This window comes from Salvelinus sp. IW2-2015, linkage group LG33, assembly GCF_002910315.2.
Source record: "Salvelinus sp. IW2-2015 linkage group LG33, ASM291031v2, whole genome shotgun sequence".
Lineage (NCBI taxonomy): Eukaryota > Metazoa > Chordata > Actinopteri > Salmoniformes > Salmonidae > Salvelinus > Salvelinus sp. IW2-2015.
Genome location: NC_036872.1, coordinates 9,456,571 through 9,474,426, shown reverse-complemented (window position 1 = coordinate 9,474,426; position 17,856 = coordinate 9,456,571). Strand labels below are relative to the sequence as shown.

Below are 17,856 nucleotides of genomic sequence, written 5' to 3'. Positions count from 1 at the left end.
CTATGTACATAACCATTATAGACTGAACAAAACAAATGTACTGTAGATTGCAAAAATACTTTCTAAGTTAAAAAACTATGTAAACAAGATTTACCTCACTGGAGTAAAAGTAACATGGATTTAACATGAAAGTTTGTTCTGCACTGTGTGTGAGTGTGTGTGTGTGTGTGTGTGTCTCCTGTCTTTCTCCTGTGGCTGTAAACCTTAGTCTAAGTTTCAACACATCTGTTTCTGAACACATTGTCTCTTTTACTCTTCCACATTCCAGCAACTGTTTGAGAAATCCAACTGCTTAGTCTTTCCCTGGGAAAACAAGACAACAAAATAAAGTAAGATTCTAGAACATTAGAATACTGAGTGCCCTTCCCTTTCGTTCAGTTCCCATTGGCCCAATCATTCTGGTGTCGAATCACAAATCAGACTCTTCAAAAAAAACAGTTTCATTTTGAGTAGGTAAGTAACTTAATTTTTTGTAGGAGCAAACTTACCCATGAGACTCTGTATTTCCATGGTTACATCCCCATACACATAATCCAGCAAGTCCTCCTTTGACTTCAATCCATCCAAAAAGACTGGAAACAAAGCATGAGTGAGTGACAAAGAAACACACCTTATGGTAGCATCAGAAAGAACGAACTAAGGCAATAGCATGTTAACAGCAATGGAGTGAGGAGGAACAACTACAACGACTATCAGAAACATACCTGGCAAAGAAAGATCTTTATATCTACTAAATGAAAAACTCACCAATATCCGATACCATGTCTTCCATCTCTTGCCGGTTTTTCAGGTACCTTGGCCACACATATCCGTCAAAGTACCCTGGCAGGTCAGGGGGTGTATACACTCTCGAGCTGTCAATCACAGGAAAGGTGGGCCAAAGGCTTGTTCTTTTCATCAGCCACAGGTTATACAGTGGCCTATCTGAACATACCATAATTATATCCAAGCATTGCAATTATATCGGAGTTAAAAAACTATTAGCCCCACCCTCTCCTCTCTTTGCAGACGTCATAAGGAATTTCAAGGAAGTATCTCTTGTCCATTAATTCGTTCAAGGGGCTGCCAATCAAAACATGAAACAAAAAGCCAGACAAATAATTATTCTCATCATGCAGACAACAGACAAAGGGCATACCGAGAGAGGGAGAGAGACACATAGGAGGAAAGATCCATTTTCTCTTAGTTACCGGTAGTTGAAGATCAAGAAGCCCTCGACGATGAGCACAAACACCTCCTCTCCTACAGAGCATTGTGTTCTCAGACTTTGAGATGCTAGGAATGAACCGGGGTCCTTCCGCCATGATTCAATCTTGCTCATCATTCTGTCCATGTGGAGCGCATCAAGCACTACAAATGTATCAGACAGTCAAAGTTAAAGTGTTGAGTTCCAAATGAACAATAGGTTTTACTGACTCGTTACTTATTTGTAAATGTAAACTTTGGTAATAGGTCACATTATTGTTTACATTTACAAATAAGTAATAACTCGGTAAACTTACACTCAATGAGGTTAAACTTTTTTGATCTTCTGAAATGTATCTTCTTGCTGATAAAATAGAAAGAAACTCTTCCCCTACCATCATACTGCTTGAACCCATTGCTGTCCACAGCTATCACAGAGTCATCCTAAAGGGAGAGAAAGAAAAATACATGACCACTGACACTGAGCCTCTTCTTCCCTATCCTCCTTAAACTGAGAAGACCATGAAGAGAAGACCATGAAGAAGTTGAATTGAGGAGACAGGGGGGGAGGGAGACGACCATGAAGAAGTTGAATTGAGGAGACAGGAGGGGGAGGGGAGGAGGACTCATAGAAGAAGTTGAATTGAGGAGACAGGAGGGGGAGGAGAGACACCCATGAAGAAGTTGAATTGAGGAGACAGGAGGGGGAGGGAGAGGACCATGAGAAGAAGTTGAATTGAGGAGACAGAGGGGGGGGGGACGACATGAAGAAGTTGAATTGAGGAGACAGGAGGGGGAGGAGAGGACTATGAAAGTTGAATTGAGGAGACAGGAGGGAGGGAGAGGACCATGAAGAGTTGAATTGAGGAGAAGGGAAAAAGGAGGGGGAGGGAGAGGACCATGGAAGAAGTTGAATTGAGAGAGACAGGAGGGGGAGGGAGAGGACCATGAAGAAAGTTGAATTGAGGAGAAGGAGGGGAGGGAGAGGACCATGAAGAAGTTGAATTGAGGAGACGAAACGAAAAGGAAGAAAAGGGGGAGGGGGAGGGAGAGGACCATGTGAGAAAGTTGAATTGAGGAGACAGGAGGAGGGGGAGGGAGACGACCATGAAGAAGTTGAATTGAGGAGACAGGAGGGGAGGGAGAGGACCATGAAGAAGTTGAATTGAGGAGACAGGAGGGGGAGGAGAGGACCATGAAGAAGTTGAATTGAGGAGACAGGAGGGGGAGGGAGAGGACCATGAAGAAGTTGAATTGAGGAGACAGGAGGGGAGGGAGACGACCATGAAGAAGTTGAATTTGAGGAGACGGGAGGGGAGGGAGAGGACCATGAAGAAGTTGATTGAGGAGACAGGAGGGGGAGGGAGAGGACCATGAAGAAGTTGAATTGAGGAAGACAGGTGGAGGGGGAGGGAGAGGACCATGAAGAAGTTGAATTGAGGAGACAGGAGGGGGAGGGAGACGACCATGAAGAAGTTGAATTGAGGAGACAGGAAGAGGAGGGAGAGGACCTTGAAGAAAGCATCCTGTGCTATGATGCAGCTGTTGGGGATCCGCAGGTGCAGACTACTGGACATGGTCGACTTCCCCCCATTGGTCATCCTGGAGACATGACAAGGCAAGATTCACAATGACTGGAATCTTAAAATCAGGTGAAGATTTGAGATTCCAGCCTGACACCAAGCGCAGGTTTCTCGGACACAGATTAAGCCATTGGCATTCAGTTGGATTTGTATACTAGGACTGGGTTTAATCTGTGTCAGACATACTGCACTTTGGTGTGCAATGTGCATTGTTGAAATGTCCACCTGATTTGGCCATCGTTATGCTAATAGGGTTTCCTTGGAACAAATCAATGCATAAAAAGCCAGGGTAATTGTTTAGTTAAATTGTTGTCAAAAGGCTATCTTCTGTACATTTGTACCATTGCCTTCAATGACTGATTCTCTATCTATGGGTGTTGCCATATGGCCAAATCAAAAGTGAAAAAAGTATTTATTCTAAAATTAAAGTTAAAAAACAATTGCAATAAACTGTCTAAACAATTCAACATGCAATGTGGAAACCTTCGATAATTTGAAGAAATCCAAAAAGTTGCAACAAAAAGGTCTTCCCCTAAAAACAACTAATCCCTTTGAAAACAGCCTATGTGGCATCAATATGACACAAACATTTATTCTAGTGTCAAAATTGACTAAAGTGTAAATAGGATCATTTTGGTCATAGTCAGTCTCAACTAAAATGAGTTTGGTACCTCAGTGCATCATAATGAGTAAATTAAGGTTGGGATTGGATTACAATTATGTCAACAAATCATGCTCCCTTTTTCCAAGCTCCACTTGCAAATCACTGCTTCGCTTCCCTTCACTTAATGGTGATCCATTGTTTCATCGCACCCCAACCAACGCTTGGATGTACAATATTTGCTCATTATTCTTTTTTAAATTATTCTAGCTCTGTCAAATTGCTTGTTGATCATTGCTAGACAACCATTTTTAAGTCTTGCTGATTTTCAAGCAGTCAAAACTATAACTCGGCCAGTCAAGAAAATTCACTGTCTTCTTCATGAGGAACTCCAGTGTAGATTTGGCCTTGTGTTTTAAGTTATTGTCCTGCTGAAAGGTGAATTTATTTCCCAGTGTCTAGTGGAAAGCAGACTGATCCAGGTTTTGCTTTTAGGATTTTGCCTGTGCTTAGCTCCATTCCGTTTCTTTTTTATCCTGGAAAAACTCTCCAGTCCTTGCCGATGACAAGCATACCCATAACATGATGCAGCTACCACCATGCTTGGAAATATTCAGAGTGGTACTCAGTGACGTGTCGTGTTGGATTTCTTTGCAGTTTTACTTTAGTGCCTTGTTGCAACCAGGATGCATGTTTTGAAATATTTTTTTTCTGTCCAGGCTTCCTTCTTTTCACTCTGTCATTTAGGTTAGTAACTACAATGTTGTTGATGCATCCTCCATTTTCTCCTATAGCAGCCATTACACTCTAACTGTTTTAATGTCACCATTGGCCTCATGGTGAAATCCCTGAGCAGTTTCCTTCCTCTCTGGAAACTGAGTTAGGAAGGACGCCTGTATCTTTGTAGTTACTGGGTGTATTGATACACCAGCCAAAGTGTAATTAAAAACTTCACCATGCTCAAAGGGATATTTAATATATATATTGTTATTATTTTTGTGTGTGTGTGTGTATGTATGTGTGTATATATGCAGTTGAAGTCTGAAGTTTACATACACCTTAGCCAAATACATTTACACTCAGTTTTTCACCATTCCTGACATTTAATCCTAGTAAAAATTCCCTGTCTTAGGTCAGTTAGGATCATCACTTTATTTTAAGAATGTGAAATGTCAGAATAATAGTAGAGAGAATGATTTGTTTCAGCTTGATTTCTTTCATCACATTCCCAGTGGGTCAGAAGTTTACATACACTCAATTAGTATTTGGTAGCATTGTCTTTAAATTGTTAAACTTGGGTCAAACATTTCGGGTAGCCTTCCACAAGTTTCCCCAAATAAGTGTGGTGAATTTTGGCCCATTCCTCCTAACAGAGCTGGTGTAACGGAGTCAGGTTTGTAGGCCTCCTTGCTCGCACACGCTTTTTCAGTTCTGCCCACAAACGCTCTATAGGATTGAGGTCAGGGCTTTGTGATGGCCACTCCAATACCTTGACTTTGTTTTCCTTAAGCCATTTTGCCACAACTTTTGAAGTATGCTTGGGGTCATTGTCCATTTGGAAGACCCATTTGTGACCAAGCTTTAACTTTCTGACATAGCGATGGTCATTATGGCCAAACAATTCTATTTTTGTTTCATCAGATCAGAGGACATTCCTCCAAAAAGTACAATCTTTGTCCCCATGTTTAGTTGCAAACCGTAGTCTGGCTTTATTATGGCGGTTTTGGAGCAGTGGCTTCTTCCTTGCTGTACGGCCTTTCAGGTTATGTTGATATAGGACTCGTTTTACTGTGGATATATAGACACTTGTGTAACCGTTTCCTCCAGCATCTTCACAAGGTCCTTTGCTGTTGTTCTGGGATTGATTTGCACTTTTTGCACCAAAGTACCTTCATCTCTAGGAGACAGAAAGCGTCTCCTTCCTGAGCAGTATGACGGTTGCATGGTCCCATGGTGTTATACTTGCGTACTATTGTTTGTACAGATGAACGTGGTACCTTCGGGCGTATGGAAATTGCTCCCAAGGATGAACCAGACTTGTGGAAGTCTACAATTCTTTTTCTGAGGTCTTGGCTGCTTTTTTAAAATGTTCCCATGATGTCAAGCAAAGAGGCACTGAGTTTTAAGGTAGTCCTTGAAATACTTCTACAGGTCCACCTCCAATTGACTCAAACGATGTCAATTAGCCTATCAGAAGCTTCTAAACCCATGACATCATTTTCTGGAATTTTCCAAGCTGTTTAAAGGCAGTCAACTTAGTGTATGTAAACTTCTGACCCACTGGAATTGTGACACAGTGAATTATAAATGAAATAATCTGTCTATAAACAATTGTTGGAAAAATCACTTGTGTCATGCACAAAGTAGATGTCCTAACCGACTTGCCAAAACTATAGTTTGTTAACAAGACATTTGTGGAGTGGTTGAAAAACAAGTTTTAATGACGCCAACCTAAGTGTATGTAAACTTCCAACTTCAACTGTAGCTTGCTGCTACCCTCAACAGGAAAGTAGCTTTCTTTATTGTTCTAACGCAACACACACAGAGTTTGGATGTTTTACCTACAGTATCATTTTGTTTAATTTCTAATCTGAATGGATGGAATGACAAACTATTACTGTGTAATATAATTGACAAACATTGTGAATATTTAGTTGGAGAGAGTATTGTATGCTGGTATACACATGTGTACAATTGTGAAGTGTTGTCACTACAGTAAAACTCAAACTTTTCTCAGGTTCCTAATTAAATCAGTAGAAATATTGTCCTGTAGCTAATTGACCTTGGAATCTGTGATTTATTACCACAAATAATAACATTTGGATTTTCAATTGTTTGGTACCCAAGTCTGTACATATTACCTGCAAAAGTTCTGTGTCCCCCCACTCTACAATTATAATACAAGCCTACTGCTAATGTGAATTTATGCAGTTCCAACCATGCAAAAGGATGGCAGCCTACCCAATCCTATATTGCACGTAACCAGAACATTTCATTTCCGCTGCCACCCTTAGGATTATGTTGGAACTGCACAGAGTGCACAGCATGACAAGCTCACATTAGTTAGCAGTAATGTGACTAACGTCAACATTAGGCTTTTTTAAATGTTTTTATTGACAATCAAATATTGTACATTATTTATGAAAACATTGCAACAAAATAATGATACAAATACTTTTCAAAAATGTTTCTTCATGGAAAATGACCATCTAGTTATGCACTTGTAATTTGTATTGCTAGTAGATTTGTATTTTTAACAGTAGCTACGCAATTACCTAACACCATATTCCATTGGTTTACTGACCCCAATTCATTTAAATAATATTAAGAAGGGTTTATTATTTGGTGTCAGGAGAGCACAGCGCATGAAAGAAAGCACCATGTCTTCAGGGCTGAGCCCCGGATGTTCTGAAAGTCGTGACGTTCCTGCTTGTATAGCTACACTTTTACTGTTTTTCTGCTCTAAGCAAATAAGTGCATCTGCTTTTATGCCACGTCGGTAGCCATGAAGTGCTTTGAAAGGCTGGCCATGGATCACATCAACACCATCATTCCGAAAAACCTAGACCCACTCCAATTAATAATGACAAAGCAAAAACAGTTTAGAAATGTTTACTAAAAATAAAGAAATATCACATTTACATAGGTCTTCGGACCCTTTGATCAGTACTTTGTTGAAGCACCTTTAGCAGCGATAACAGCCTTGAGTCTTCTTGGGTATGACGCTACAAGCTTGGCACACCTGTATTTGGGGAGTTTCTCCCATTTCTCCCACATAGCCATTTTCAGGTCTCTCCAGAGATGTTAGATTGGTTTCAAGTCTGGGCTCTGGCTGGGCCACTCAAGGACATTCAGAGACTTGTCCCAAAGCCACTGCTGCATTGTCTTGGCTGTGTGCTTAGGTTCTTTGTCCTGTTGGAAGGTGAACCTTCACCCCAGTCTGAGGTCCTGAGCGCTCTGGAGCAGGTTTTCATCAAAGATCTCTCTGTACTTTGCTCCGTTAATCCTTTCCTCAATACTGACTAGTCTCCCATTCCTGCCACTGAAAAACATCCCCACAGCATGATGCTGCCACCACCATGCTTCCGCATAGGGATGGTGCCAGGTTTCCTCCAGATGTGACGCTTGGCATTCAGGCCAAAGAATTCAACCTTGGTTTCATCAGACCAGAGAATCTTGTTTAGGTGCCATTTGGAAAACTCCAAGCGGGTGGTCATGTGTCTTTTCCTGAGGAATGGCTTCCGTCTGGCCACTCTACTATAAAGGCCTGATTGGTGGAGTGCTGCATAGATGGTTGTCCTTCTGGAAGGTTCTCCCATCTCCACAAAGGAACTCTGGAGCTCTCTCAGAGTGACCATCGGGTTCTTGGTTACCTCCCTGACCAAGGCCCTTCTACCCCGATTGCTCAGTTTGGCCAGACAGCCGGCTCTAGGAAGAGTCTTGATGGTTCTAATGATGGAGGCCACTTGTAACGGGCTTCCTCCTCCTCTTCATACGAAGACTGTGCCATGGCGCGTGTCACTTCAACTTTAGCCATGGTCCTTTTCCTTCCCATGATTTCCTCCCAAGACCATAAATCCTGCTTCGTGCGCTGTCCGTTAACCCGCTGCTTGATCTGGGTTTGGTGGTGATTCTGTAACGGGCTTCCTCCTCTCTTCATACGAAGAGGAGGAGTAGTGATTCGACCAAACTGCAGCGGGTTGTAATACATAATATTTAATAAAAAAACTGAAGAACACGACGAACACTTGAATAATTACAAAACAAATAAACGAATGTAGACAGACCTGGACCCGAACTTACATACAACGTGAAGAACGCATGAACCAGGAAACAGACTATATAAACGAACGAACAAACAAACAAAAACCGGAACAGTCCCGTGTGGCGTAACATACAGACACTGACACAGGAGACAATCACCCACAAACAAACAGTGAGACAACCTACCTTAATATGACTCTCAATCAGAGGAAACGTCAAACACCTGCCTCTAATTGAGACCATACCAGGCAACCCAAAACCACAATAGAAACAGAAAACATAGACTGCCCACCCAAAACTCACGCCCTGACCATCAAACACATACAAAACAACAGAAAAACCGTCAGGAACGTGACAGAACCCCCCCTCAAGGTGCGAACCCCGGGCGCACCCCTAAAACTCAAGGGAGGTCTGGGTGGACATCTGTCCGGTGCGGCTCCGGCGGTGACGAGGACACCACTGTCTTTGTCCCCTCCTTAGCGTCCTTTGAGTGGCGACCCTCGCCCCCGACCATGTCCAGGAACCTTCACTAAGCCCCCCTACATAGAGAACAGCTCAGGACAGAGAGTAGCTCAGGACAGAGAGGTAGCTCAGACAGAGAGGTAGCTCAGGACAGAGAGGTAGCTCCGGACAGAGAGTAGCTCGACAGAGAGGTAGCTCCGACAGAGAGGTAGCTCCGGACAGAGGGACAACTCTGTCCTACTGGCAGCTCCGGACTGCGTGGCAGCTCCGGACTGGAGGCAGCTCCGACTGGAGGGCAGCTCCGGACTGAGGCAGCTCATGATGAGGGCACTCATGACTGGAGGGCAGCTCATGACTGGAGGCAGCTCTTGACTGGAGGGCAGCTCTTGACTGGAGGCAGCTCCTTGACTGGAGGCAGCTCATGCACTGAGGGCAGCTTACTGGAGGCAGCTCTTGACTGTAGGGCAGCTCTTGACTGTAGGCAGCGCTCTTGACTGTAGGGCAGCTCTTGACTGAGGCGGCTCTTGAATTAGGGCGGCTCTTGACTGTAGGGCGGCTCTTGACTGTAGGGCGGCTCTGACTGGTAGCGGCTCTTGACTGTAGGGCGCTCTGACTGTAGGTCGGCTCCTGACTGGCTGGCGGTCTGGCGGCTCCTGACTGGCTGGCGGCTCTGGCGCTCCTGACTGCTGCGGCTCTGCGCTCTGGACTGGCTGGCGCTCTGCGCTCCTGACTGGCTGGCGGCTCTGGCGGCTCCTGATGGCTGCGCTCCTGACTGGCTGCGGCCTCTGGCTGGCTGCGCTCCTGACTGCGGCCTGGCTCTGCGGCGCTCTGCCTGACTGGCTGGCGGCTCTGCGGCTCCTGACTGCTGGCTGGCGCCTGCGCTCTGACCTGCCTGGCGGCTCTGGCGGCTCCTCTGCTGGCGGCTCTGGCGGCTCCTGACTGGCTGGCGGGCTCTCTACGGCTGCGCTCCTGACTGGCTGGCGGCTCCTGACTGGCTCCTGACTGGCTGCGGCTCCTGACTGCTGGCGCTCTGGCGGCTCCTGACTGGCTGGCGCTCTGGCGGCTGATGCTGGCGGCTCTCGCTCTGACTGGCTGGCGGCTCAGGCGGCTCCTGACTGACGGACGGCTCTAGCGGCTCGGGACAGACGGGCGGCTCTAATGGCTCGTGGCGACGGACGGCTCAGAAGCGCTGGGCAGACGGCGCTCAAAGGCGCTGGGCAGACGGACGGCTCAGAAGCGCTGGGCCGACGGATGGCTCAGAAGGCGCTGGCAGACGGATGTCAGACGCGCTGGCAGGATGCAGACAGGATGGCTCAGACGGCGTGCGGCAGACATGGCTCAGACGGCGCTGGCAGACGGATGCTCAGACGCGCTGGCAGACGGATGCTCAGACGCGCTGGGCAGACGGATGGCTAGACGGCCTGGGCAACGGATGGCTCAGCGCGCTGGCAGACGGATGCTCAGACGGCGCTGGGCAGCAGATGGTCAGACGGCGCTGGCAGACAGATGGCTCAGACGGCGCTGGCAGACAGATGCTCAGACGGCGCTGGCAGACAGGCAGTGCAGAAAGCTTGGCAGACGGCCGACTCTGCCCTGCTGAGCGCACAGTAGCCTGTGCGTGGTGGCCGGAACTGGAGTACCGGGATGACGGCACGCACTTCAAGGCTAGTGCGGAGGACAGGGACAGGGCACACTGACCTCTCGAAGCGCACTATAGGCCTGGTGGTGGTACCGGAACTGGAGGTACCGGGCTGAGGGCACGCACCTCAGGGCGAGTGCGGGGAGAAGAACAGTGCGTACAGGGCTCTGGAGACGCACAGGTGGCTTAGTGCGTGTGCCGGAACTGAGGCACTGGGTTGGAGACACGCACCATAGGGAAGTGCGTGAAGGAGGAACGGGCTCTGGAAACGCACCGGAAACCTGTGGTGTAGGCACTGTGGTACTGGGTGGGGCGGAAGGTAGCGCCGAAATACCGGACCGTGTAGGGGTACTGGCTCCCTTGAGCACTGAACTGCCCAACCTTACCTGGTTGTATGCTCCCCGTCGCCTGACCAGTGCGGGAGGTGGAATAACCCGCACCGGGCTATGTAGGCGAACCGGGACACCATGCGTAAGGCTGGTGCCATGTAAGCCGGCCCAAGGAGACGTACTGGTGGCCAGATATGTAGAGCCGGCTTCATCACTTGGCTCAATGCTCAATCTAACCCTACCAGCGGGGAGGTGGAATCACCCGCACCGGGCTATGCACACTACAGGAGACACCGTGCGCTCTACTGCGTAACACGTGTCTGCCCGTACTCCCGCTCTCCACGGTTAGCCTGGAAGTGGGCGCAGTCTCCTACCTGCCCTTGACCACTACCTCTTAGCCTCCCCAAGAAATTTTTGGGTTTACTTGCGGGCTTTTCGGGCTTCCGTGCTAGACGCGTCCCCTCGTAATGCCGGTCCTCTCTCCGGTTCCTCCGTTCTCCAGCTGCCTCCAGCTGTTTCCATGGGCGGCGATTCACTTCAACTTTGCCCATGGTCCTTTTCCTTCCATGATTTCCTCCCAAGACCATAAATCCTGCTTCGCGCTGTCCGTTAAACCGCTGCTTGATCTGGGTTGTGTGGTGATTCTTAACGGGCTTCCTCCTCCTCTTCATACGAAAGAGGAGGAGTAGTGATTCGACCAAACTGCAGCGGGTTTGAATACATAATGATTTAATAAACAAAACTGAAGAAAACGACGAACACTTGAAATTACAAAAAAAAACGAATGTAGACAGACCTGGACCCGAACTTACATACAACGTGAAGAACGCATGAACCAGGAAACAGACTACATATAAACGAACAAACAAACAAACAAAAACCGGACAGTCCCGTGTGGCGTAACATACAGACACTGACAAGGAACAATCACCAAAAACATGAGAACAACCTACCTTAATATGACTCTCAATCAGAGGAAACGTCAAACACCTGCCTCTAATTGAGAGCCATACCAGGCAACCCAAAACCAACATAGAAACAGAAAACATAGACTGCCCACCCAAAACTCACGCCCTGACCATCAAACACATACAAAACAACAGAAAACAGGTCAGGAACGTGACACCACTGTGTTCTTGGGGACCTTCAATGCTGCAGACATTTTTTTGGTACAGTCTCGGAGCGCTACTGACAATTCCTTCAACCTCATGGCTTGGTTTTTTCTCTGACATGCACTGTCAAATGTGGGACCTTATATATAGACAGTTGTGTGCCTTTCCAAATCATGTCCAATCAATTGAATTAACCACAGGTGAACTCCAATCAAGTTGAAGAAACATCTCAAGGATGATCAATGTAAACAAAATGCACCGGAGCTCAATTTCAAGTCTCATAGCAAAGGGTCTGAATACTTGTTATTTACATATGTTTTTTTGTTTTTTTCATCTTCAATACATTTGCTAATATTTCATTATGGGTTATTATGTGTAGATTGGCATATGGTTCTGCTGTTTTGGGGGATTGGTATAGTTTAACGCACTCACTGCTTGTAGATCATTTTATATATTGACACTTTCTTGGGCAGAGAGCTAACCTGAAGGAGCAGAGCCTATAAAAAATACAAAAATATATTAAAAAATATATTAATATTTGCCAAGACTTACATTATTCATTCTTTAATAAATGGCAAAACATATATTTCTATGTGGTGTTTCCTTTCTGAAATAAAGTGAAGCCTGTTCAGAAAGGGAACCGAGTGCCCACCTCAGCTGACGCATCAGCCAATTAGACGCTAGTAGCAATCACATCTGCCTTATTTGGCAGTCTATTTAAGATGACCGGTTCTGGTCACACATCCTTCTTCTAGAATGCGTTTGCTTCTTTTACTCCCACCATCACCCCAGCCTCCACCTGTTAAGTTGTTTTCCTGTTGGGGGATTGTTATAGCTTACCGCGCTCACTGTTTGTATGTCATTTTATATATTGACGCTTTGATTGGGCAGTGAGGTACCCTGAAGGAGCAGGGCCTATATCGCCAAGACTTGCATTGTTCATTCTTTAATAAATGTTTATGTATTTTTACAGGCTGTTTCCTTTCTGAAGAATGGTTAATGGCAGAAAGAGGAAGTCTGTTCTGTATGTTTTATGTGAAATCTCTCCCTACTCGAGTGCAGCTGGGACATGTGTACTATCTTGTCAGAGATTTTGTAAGCGGTCTTTACAATGTTCTTGTTGTAAAATGTTTGGACATGTAAGAAGTGTCTACAGACGGGAAAAGCTGAGATGTGGGGGAAAAAAATCACTATGAAAGAGATTTCACATGTTTAGTGTTAGAGAATGGCCAGGGAGCAAAATGTTGTAAATGTAGTGGTGAACAAAATCAGGGCAGTTGAGAGTCTCCTATGCAGAGGCTGTCAAAAGGGTAGAAAGATCGAGTATCTCTGAAGGTCTGATGGTAGTGAAGACCGGTAGGCCTACACTGCAGCCTGAGTATCACCGGCAGGACCCAGAAATTGTTAATGTGAAGAAAGTAGACTGTCATTTATCGAAATGGGGATAAACCGAACTGCACAAGTACAAAAGAAGTCAAGAAAGCTCAATGATAAACATTGTTTCTGCAGCTGAACTCTCTGGGATAAAAATGATTTACATCTGAGGAGCTACATGGAGTCCTGTCTCGTGCGGTCACACCCTCTCAGACCCCAGAGCCTGAGCAGGGTATTTGAGTTTCCTAATGACTTAAGGAGTGGGAATGTATATTTTTTTGGTTAATAATTTTTTTGTAGTTTGTGTGGATTAAAGGGGAACTGCACCCGCTGATTTGGCCTTGTCTTTTGGCTTGCTCCTCAAGAAATGCTGACGGCCATGACAAAAGCCAAATGTGAGTTGGCTTGGGGGTGTGGTTTGATGTTTAAATAATGAATTTGTTTAATGCTTCACAGTCAGTCATTAAAACCTGTCTACAGTCGTGGCCAAAAGTTTTGAGAATGACACAAATATTAATTTTCACAAAGTCTGCTGCCTCAGTTTGTATGATGGCAATTTGCATATACTCCAGAATGTTATGAAGAGTGATCAGATGAATTGCAATTAATTGCAAAGTCCCTCTTTGCCATGCAAATAAACTGAATCCCCAAAAAAACATTTCCACTGCATTTCAGCCCTGCCACAAAAGGCCCAGCTGACATCATGTCAGTGATTCTCTCGTTAATACAGGTGTGAGTGTTGACGAGGACAAGGCTGGAGATCACTCTGTCATGCTGATTGAGTTCAAATAACAGACTGGAAGCTTCAAAAGGAGGGTGGTGCTTGGAATCATTGTTCTTCCTCTGTCAATCATGGTTCCCTGCAAGGAAACACGTGCCGTCATCATTGCTTTGCACAAAAAGGGCTTCACAGGCAAGGATATTGCTGCCAGTAAGATTGCACCTAAATCAACCATTTATCGGATCATCAAGAACTTCAAGGAGAGCGGTTCAATTGTTGTGAAGAAAGCTTCAGGGCGCACAAGAAAGTCCAGCAAGCGCCAGGACCGTCTCCTAAAGTTGATTCAGCTGCGGGATCGGGGCACCACCAGTACAGACCTTGCTCAGGAATAGCAGCAGGCAGGTGTGAGTGCATCTGCACGCACAGTGAGGCAAAGACTTTTGGAGAATGGCCTGGTGTCAAGAAGGGCAGCAAAGAAGCCACTTCTCTCCAGGAAAACCATCAGGGACAGAATGATATTCTGCAAAGGGTACAGGGATTGGACTACTGAGGACTGGGGTAAAGTCATTTTCTCGGATGAATCCCCTTTCCGATTGTTTGGGGCATCTGGAAAAAAGCTTGTCCGGGGAAGACAAGGTGTGTGGGATTGCTTCTCAGCCAAGGGAGTGGGCTCACACATTTTTTCCCAAGAACACAGCCATGAATAAAGAATGGTACCAACACATCCCCCGAGAGCAACTTCTCCCAACCATCCAGGAACAGTTTGGTGACGAACAATGCCTTTTCCAGCATGATGGAGCACCTTGCCAAAAGGCAAAAGTGATAACTAAGTGGCTCGGGGAACAAAACATCAATATTTTGGGTCCATGGCCAGGAAACTCCCCAGACCTTAATCCCATTGAGAACTTGTGGTCAATCCTCAAGAGGCGGGTGGACAAACAAAACCCCACAAATTCTGACAAACTCCAAGCATTGATTATGCAAGAATGTGCTGCCATCAATCAGAATGTAGCCCAGAAGTTAATTGACAGCATGCCAGGGCAGATTGCAGAGGTCTTGAAAAAGAAGGGTCAACACTGCACATATTGGCTCTTTGCATCAACTTCATGTAATTGTCAATAAATGCCTTTGACACTTGTGAAATGCTTGTAATTATACTTCAGTATTCCGTAGTAACATCTGACAAAAATATCTAAAGACACTGAAGCAGAAAACTTTGAAAATGAGTATTTGTGTCATTCTCAAAACTTTTGGCCACGACTGTATTTTCAGGTAGAACATAGGAAATGTATTTATGTCTCTCTGATACAAAGATGTCCCTTCATATTGCCATCACCAAGACACATCCAGCTGTCAGCACCTTGCCTGCAAAAAGCCGTTTTCCCCCACTCAATGGATGGGTTAGCTGACAACATCACGAAAACGATGCACTCGCTTCAATGGGGCAGAAGTCTGAGTTGTTGTGATTATGGATGGCAAGATAGCTACCAACAATAACAAGAAACACCCATGTGGGGAATCGTAAATGACTCGTTTCAGCGAGTTTTATCTTGATAACATGTCTTGTTTTGAGGTGTTTTGACAGATTTCATGTCAATGCTAATATGGCAAAAATTCACTAGCTAACCAACAACTAACGATGTATTATGTTTTCAATAAACATTGGCGACTAAATATAGTTTACATGTTGTTAACAATCTAAACCAACGCCGGCTGTTTTGCCCCACAGTTGCGCACGCCTCGGTTTTGTTGCTAAACACCCATACCGTCTATCACAACAAAAAACTCCTGTAGGTTGAGTTCAATAACTACAGGCAGACGTATGGTGAGATGCCGGATGAAGCTTTGAATAGGTCAGTAGCCTACAGAGTAATATAAGAAGAATGCAATTGCTGAATTGATGAAGATATTCTAAATTAAGTGTTTTGATATCTTTCAAATGTAGTAACAGGTCCATGTAGAATAAATAACCCTTCGCATAATACCATAGAGGCAGTGTTCTGCTAATACAACAATGTGCACCTATCATCTTTCTTTGTCATTCCCAGCCGATACAGATACTGTGCCTATCGGCATTTTGTCTGGTGGTAATGGGGCCATCTTGGCAAACATATCAGAGTGGTCATACCTTCCTGTGTGGTGTCCTGTATACAACAGGAGTTCCCTGATCCTGGTGAAGAATACAAAAGGGTTTCTTCCTACCATTCAATTCAATAATCAAAAAAGACAATGCAAGTAAACGCTGTGTCTTGTAAAATTATAATACCGAGTGCCAGTTCTCTCCATTCAGAGACATCAGTATCAAGCTCATCTGTCCGTCTGGACTTCATCACATCACCTTACAAGTCTCCGTGTACTGGTTCCATACATGTTTCTGTGAACACACACACACAGTTACTTTTCTATTACCAATGGCAGTTAGTACATGTTTGTGTGTCAGATATTACCTATCCTATGTTGAAGTCTGAACAAGTCAGATAAAACCTACCTAATTCTGACCTCCCCATCGACGACCACTGGTGAGCAGGCAAGAGGTGAGGCTGGAGTTGAGGTCTTTTCCAGAGCAGCATTGATGGGCATAGCAGCGTAGATCAGCTCCTGGCCCCTCAAAGATACTGGTCGGTCACACACACACACTGAAATGAAATCGAATGGTGAACACAGCAATCAGGCTGGTTCCACCAGGCTAGGTTATGCCCTGGACATTATATGCATCTAAGTAAATAAGCCACAAATAATGTCAGTTTACATAAAGTATCTATCAAATGCAACAAAGTAATGAACTGGGTTACCTTCTGTATTTGTACCAATGAAGAGCCTGTGAAAGCGGTTGTCGCTGAGAGGTGAAGGGTGCTGGTGTGGACACTTGCCAACATGTAGCTGACTGTTCCCTTCATTGGAGTGCTCACAGTGAGGGCATGTCTGCATGATGCCGATGAGGGCTCCCTTGCTGGTTCTCTATACTGCATGTACGGTCGCAAACTGGACATCTCTCCAACAACTGCAGCAGGCAATCTTATGAGGTGGTGTGATATAATAGACAGCCAAGTGGCAAATTGAATTTTGTTCTTTAGAATGGACAAAGCTTTTTTCTAATGCACTTCACAACAAAAATGACTACTAGTTGTATCTGCTTGGCTGGGGAATTAGCCTACTGTTTATCAAGATGGGTATACTTGAATACAACTTTTCACATAATTCACATTATTTGTCGTTGTTGATGAAGCCGTCAGTATCATCAGAGCAGTAACTCAGGTCACTATCAGAGGCCTCCTGTCCTTTTCATAGGAGTCGAGATGGACTGACAACCGAGGAAAGTTCACAAGAGTACTTAAAAAAAAAAAAAAAAAAAAAAAACTTTAACTAGGCAAGTCAGTATAGAACAAATTCTTATTTACAATGACGGCCAAACCCAGACGACACTGGGCCAATTGTTCGCCGCCCTATGGGACTACCAATCATAGCCAGATGTGATTCAGCCTACTTGTGTCGCATGACACACTTTTATTCCAAGATCTTGCTGACAAGCTGTGAAAATAGCAAGTGAACAGTGAATGAAATGATTGAGGTCGCTAAACCATTGCAATCACATTGCTGGACATGTTACGATACCCACCTTTGTTCCTTCTGGTAGGTCCCAGCATCCATTAATGACCAGGGGATCAGTCTGGCACCCAACGGTGCACTTTGTCTAACAGAAAAACAGGGTCAACGATTGTCATCATCCCTCAATTATAAACATAGCTCGAGAAACAACTTAAATCTTGTTTGGAAGCTAATGTTGTGCTTTACAGATGTAGACTGACTGGCTCCAGATTAGATTGGATTCAGGCCAGTGACACATTAGACTATGCAACCAACTGTGACATGTTTTGCTATGGCCCTGGGTTGGTTTGAGTTTGTTGCTGCTAGTTAGTACACTGTTGTAGTCAGACATGAGTACCACCATAACTGCATCCAGTATTTATTTGTGCCCTAGAGTCTAGGCATGGGTTGCACCTCGCTTGTGACTGTTTCCTCTAAATTACACAACATTAGAGTGCATTGGAAATACGATGACATTGCTAAAGTAGGCATATCATTTGT

General features: G+C 45.1%; 1 protein-coding gene across 1 annotated transcript; it reads right to left on the bottom strand.

The window, feature by feature from the left end:
* Window positions 1-213: 213 nt before the first annotated feature.
* On the bottom strand, window positions 214-16,026 carry nmrk1 (nicotinamide riboside kinase 1). The gene is made up of 8 exons (XM_070436952.1): window positions 15,899-16,026; window positions 2,697-2,787; window positions 1,581-1,629; window positions 1,191-1,350; window positions 991-1,062; window positions 748-854; window positions 489-572; window positions 214-303 (listed from the first exon to the last, which is right to left on the bottom strand). Exons 1-8 carry the CDS (start codon window positions 15,973-15,975, stop codon window positions 293-295), a joined length of 651 nt encoding a protein of 216 aa, XP_070293053.1. The 5' UTR covers window positions 15,976-16,026; the 3' UTR covers window positions 214-292.
* Window positions 16,027-17,856: the final 1,830 nt, after the last annotated feature.

What these genes read in the sequence shown, in the direction of transcription:
- nmrk1 (XM_070436952.1), bottom strand. Translation starts at nt 15,975, where the DNA reads ATGGTAGGAAGAAACCCTTTTGTATTCTTCACCAGGATCAGGGAACTC. An exon ending in TTCTTGATCTTCAACTACCG is followed by an intron (nt 1,063 to 1,190) that starts GTAACTAAGAGA and finishes TTTGATTGGCAG; the next exon opens with CCCCTTGAACGAATTAATGG. An exon ending in AGACATGGTATCGGATATTG is followed by an intron (nt 573 to 747) that starts GTGAGTTTTTCA and finishes CTTTGTTTCCAG; the next exon opens with TCTTTTTGGATGGATTGAAG.